A 5,002-nucleotide genomic window follows, 5' to 3' on the forward strand; every position below is an offset into this window, starting at 1 on the left:
TAAACGAAAATTTTTTCCATTAAAAGGAAAAAAACTTGTTAAAGAAAAACTAAGAGCAAGCGCTTAAGAATAAACGATCGGTTTGTGGGTTCTCTTTGTCGAGCGCGCACGCTCACTCGATCTAGACCGTTTTCGTTTTAGTTTGATGGTACGGGATAGTATCGAATGTAAAATTTCATATATTTGCTCATAATTATCGAGCTTTGTGTTCAAAGGCAAAAAAAAAAAAAAAAAAATTGCAAAATGTTGGGAAAAGTTTTCAACTGTTGGTATCGTAAAAGGGCGAATCGAATACGAATGATCGGCAAAAAATGGGAAAGATAAACTGACCAATTATCAGCAATTACTGAAAGGATCCAATGCTTTTGCTGCATGGAATTATTTTTCATATATTGAAGTTCAACTCACACTTATTAAACTATGTTTGATATTTTTGTTGAAAAGATTTTAGTTTCTTCAATAACTATTTTTTTTTTCAAAATTTATGTTTCACTTTATCTCTTTTATCTTTCTCCTCTTTTTTTTCGCATTATTTTGCTATACATACACCGATTATATCGCAAACCGTTCCGTTGTAAATCGAGCAATGAATAGTAGCATAAACCGATCCATATTCGTATATCACTTTCCATGGAAATGCACGAGGTTTCCTGGTTTTGTGGGTAGCCCTATCCTAAGGCCAAGAATTTCAATATATGTAAAGTCTAATTGTCTTCGTATATCGCTTTCGGTCTTTCTCGCTGTTGACGTATCTTTTTATTTGTAAGTGGCGTTCATAATGCAGAAATTCGCAACTATTTTTTCGATTCACTTCAGATTTGCCGAAAAAAGAAAAACCGCAACATTTGATATAGTTAGGTAGGCTTCGAAAACAAACATAAAATGGAGGGAAAAAATATTTGCCAAAAACCCAATTGATTGTCTGGACGACACACATGCACAAACACTTTCCACAATTTATCGACTTGATATCGACTTTTCTCATCCCCTTCTTACAAAGTCGGCCGCAACACACTGATGAATAGGATTTCAAAGTTTAATGTACACCAACCAACCACTTGTCGATAACGAAAACAATTTCAAAAATCTCATCGTAAGTAAGTTTCAAGAAAAATACCATGAAAGTGCTCTAACGTGTCGAAGCCGTAACTTTTTCTTTTCTCTTATTAATCGAATCGAAATACCGAGAATAGAGTGTTGTTTTCATGATTAAACTAATTATTTTCTTTTTATATACGTTTTCGTTTTTTCTCATATATATGTACATATACATATACATACGTATGTATGTATGTATGTATGTATATTTTTTTTGAAGTACATAACGAGTTTTTTTTTTTTATTTTTTAAGTTAAGTCTCTTGATGTTCATATAGCAACTATCTTGCAATCATATTTAAAATAGGAAAAAAAGAGAGAAAAAAAAAAAAAAAGAAGCAAATAAGAATAAACTGTGTAAAGCAAAGTAATATAGATTCTTTATTAAAGTAACAATGATTATAATTTATTGAAACGTTTACCAATACTATATACGATCGCATGGCATAGCATTTTTATGTTAAAAATATTCATTAAACTTGTTTACACATTAGGTTACATTAATAGGTCCGTCTTATGAAACATATGTTTGGGGGCTCAACTATTCAGTTAAAACTTAAATGCGTTTTACCTTATCTTACGTTATTCGCGCGCAACATTGATTTATATATTAATAAAATAGTCTTTGACGCTTACAGAAATCTATGAAAGAGTTACTGATAAACGAGTAAATATGCTAATTAATCGATCTTAAGCGTGTTCTATTGCAAAAAAAGAAAAAAACAAAATATATAAATAAATACAACGGTGATAATAAAATATTGAATTATTGAGGAAAAGAATAAAAAAAAAAAAAAAAAAAAAAACATTTAAAGCGGAAGCCACCATTTATCCACCACAGGCCCACAATTATAAAATACCAAAGAGTTTTGTTTTTATTTAATAAAATTTGTTTGCAAATATTTATTAATATTATAATTATTAATAGTGTAATAATAAGATTTCTTTGTAAATGATGAAAAATTAAATAAAAATATAAATACGGTGGAGAATCCATATATAGAGAAGAATACATATATTACGCGTGCAATTTGCCGATAAGCATAACATAAATGATGAAAAAAGAGCTCGGGAGAAAGTTAGTGATCGCGGAGGGGTTCGGGTTTGAGTGCAACATGAGGCAGTTCTGATGAACGAAGAATATCTCGGATAATTTCAATTAAATTTACATTTGGAAAAATCCAATTCGGGATGTTGTTGCTTGAATCTGTTGAAAGTAGTATATAAAAATTACAAAATTCATTCATTCATTCATATGTGTTCTCCTCCCACTTTCTGCTTCTTTTAAACGTTAAAAAATCAAAATGAAAAAAAAAAAAAACAAACTTACTTTTCTAAGATATCCAATTTCTTTTGATCCTCGCTAGTGGGTAAGCCCATTTCTTTTTGCCGTTGATCGTACATCATTTTTTCAACCAAACTACGCGTTTCACCCTGCAGATCCGATAATTTCGATGGTTCGGGATTAATTTTACGCGTGGATATCGGTGTATCAGTCACAACCAAACGATCCCACCAATTCATTTTGTTCACCTAAAATGAGTTGCGTTTTTTTTTTTTTTTTTTTTTTTTTTGACATCAAAAAAATTAGATAATTATGAGGACGAAATTTTAAATAATAGCAAATTACTTTTATACCTTTTCCAAAGTGATTTGTACAGATTTGCTATCTTGTAATACCCAAAGCGATTCTTCCATTTTAACTTCAGCACATAGTTCACCATTTATGATGGGCTCTTGACCTTTTATGCCCACCTTTAGCGCTTTCTTTTGTATATCGACTATAACGTCGCGGGCTCGTAAAGCGAATGTTACATTAAATGGAACTTTTAACTAAAAACAAGAAAACAAGAAAAAAAAATGGAAAATCAAAATTAATTTATTTATGTCAAAAAAATTTTAGAATTTTATACAAGTCTTTACTCCAGCGCTTGCGTTACAAGGATAGAATGAGTTTGTAACAACCAGAAAGGCTTGAGATAGACTCACCTTTATAAAGTCTGTCTTTCTATCTACCTATCTGTCTGTCCGCCTACACGTCTTGTTTTCTTTTGCCTAACCTATCGGTGGTTGCCATTTTTGGGATATTTGGGTAAAATTTAGTATAGCGACATATGTTAGGCCCAAGAACGAATACTATTATAAATGGTATGGGGATGATTTTTAATTCGTTTTATAAAAGCAACTTTGCTTAATTTCAAAATAGGTCGCGAGTAGGTGTAGCTTGATCTATGCCATTTTCAATCATTTCATCATCTATCGGAGGAATAATTGTCATTTAACCATTTTCAAAGCTTAAGATCTTTGAACTGATCTTCATATTCAAGCTTGATACAAATCGTGAGATCGATATCGGAAACTCGATCAAGCGTAATTATGCCAAAATTTTACAATTCTATACCAAGTGCAAGTGCATTTTTTTTTCCATCCAATTTAGTAATCGGAAAATTCTTCTTCTATTTCTTTCGTCGAAAAATAAAGTGTAATTGGAACAATAGTCATTATTTGTTTTCAGTAATATATATATGGCGATCATGGCGATCGATTTGAAATTCCAAGTTATATAATAATATCATATTTCATCCTTGTTTAATCTTTGCCGTTGAATTACCGTAAGATAATTATAATTGAAAACTCTTGAAGTTTAGCATATTTTATAGGATTCACTCTATTGTTCAGTGCAATGTAAATACGTAACCTTTCAACATGTAAAACAAACGGCATTCACGATTAGTAGGACTATTTTCAACTAAAGCATATGAAATTTTTTGAAAACATTGAACTAATAGCTGAGAACAAAATTCCATTGCGATCGCAAAACGTAATGTATGACACGTGAAACGTCCAAAGCATAAACCTTAACACTGTAAACATTTTAATAGCAAAATAAGAAAAAAAAAAAAAAAAAAATATACAAAATTTTTGACATTTCACTCTTTAGATGATTGGTGTGTAATAAAATTATGTACTAACCCCCTACTGGTAGTTGACTTACATGGCAAACCACATTGAAAAGCCTTGACTTTGCCAAGAATTAAGTTAAGAATGTCAATAATATTGGTGCTGGAAACCTTTCCTTCTCCAATCTTCAACGTTACTTATGTCTTTCATGCTCTCCATCAAAAGGGTCATTAGTTTTGCTATTTAAAATTGTGCAATACCTAGAATTAAGCTTTCACTTTGAAGTCTTCATAAAATATTAAGAGCGCACTTGATGAATATGAAATCGTCATATGAATACTAATCATTTTCATCGTGCATAAAATGTTAAAAAGGGGAAGAGTCTCTGACTCTAGAAGACTGCATATTACTGCAATTTGTTTTTTTGAAAATTATTGATCGTATTATTAAGGACATCCCCGTCCCACATCATACATAAGAATAGAGAATTTTTTTTGGGCAGACGTTTAAAAACCTTTTTATTATCTGAGACAATAAAAATGTTCCGATTGATAGCCGATTGAATGCAATCTATGAATTAATTAAATCTGTAAGAAAATCAACTGAAGGGTATCGATAGGTTCGTCTCAAGTCGAAAGAGGAATTTATTTGCTATTATTTCTCTTAACTTAAATTATATAAGACAAGCATAGACACTAAGAATCTAAATACAAAAAATGCAAAAAAATAATAAAAAAAAAAAAAGAAAAACCTCTTTACGACTCCACATCAACTTGAACTTTGTAAAAATTGTTTTCTTGTCGCTTGTCTCAGTACAACAAAATGACCACAAGTAAGAACAACTGTAGAAGGGAAAATCATGTTAATGATTTAGATTTATTTATGATACATCCATCGTCATCGTCATTGTCATTATTATCGTCATCGTCATCGTCATCATCATCGTCATCATCATCATCATCATCATCATCATTGTCGTTATGAACACTGGTCAAGTCACGTAT

At 30.8% G+C, this 5,002-nt stretch overlaps 1 protein-coding gene across 1 annotated transcript in view; it reads right to left on the reverse strand.

Annotated features, from left to right (window-relative positions):
- Positions 1–1,908: 1,908 nt before the first annotated feature.
- LOC119631255 (nuclear migration protein nudC) overlaps positions 1,909–5,002 on the reverse strand; it is a 30,086-nt gene continuing 26,992 nt past the window's right edge. The window contains exons 4-6 of the mRNA XM_038023304.1: positions 2,736–2,930; positions 2,428–2,630; positions 1,909–2,304 (exon numbers count right to left, since the gene is read on the reverse strand). Of these exons, the coding sequence (XP_037879232.1) occupies positions 2,253–2,304; positions 2,428–2,630; positions 2,736–2,930 (450 nt within the window). The 3' untranslated portion in view covers positions 1,909–2,252. The remainder of the gene's footprint in view (positions 2,305–2,427; positions 2,631–2,735; positions 2,931–5,002) is intronic.

Source organism: Glossina fuscipes, unplaced genomic scaffold, assembly GCF_014805625.2.
Source record: "Glossina fuscipes isolate IAEA_lab_2018 unplaced genomic scaffold, Yale_Gfus_2 1, whole genome shotgun sequence".
Classification (NCBI taxonomy): Eukaryota; Metazoa; Arthropoda; class Insecta; order Diptera; family Glossinidae; genus Glossina; species Glossina fuscipes.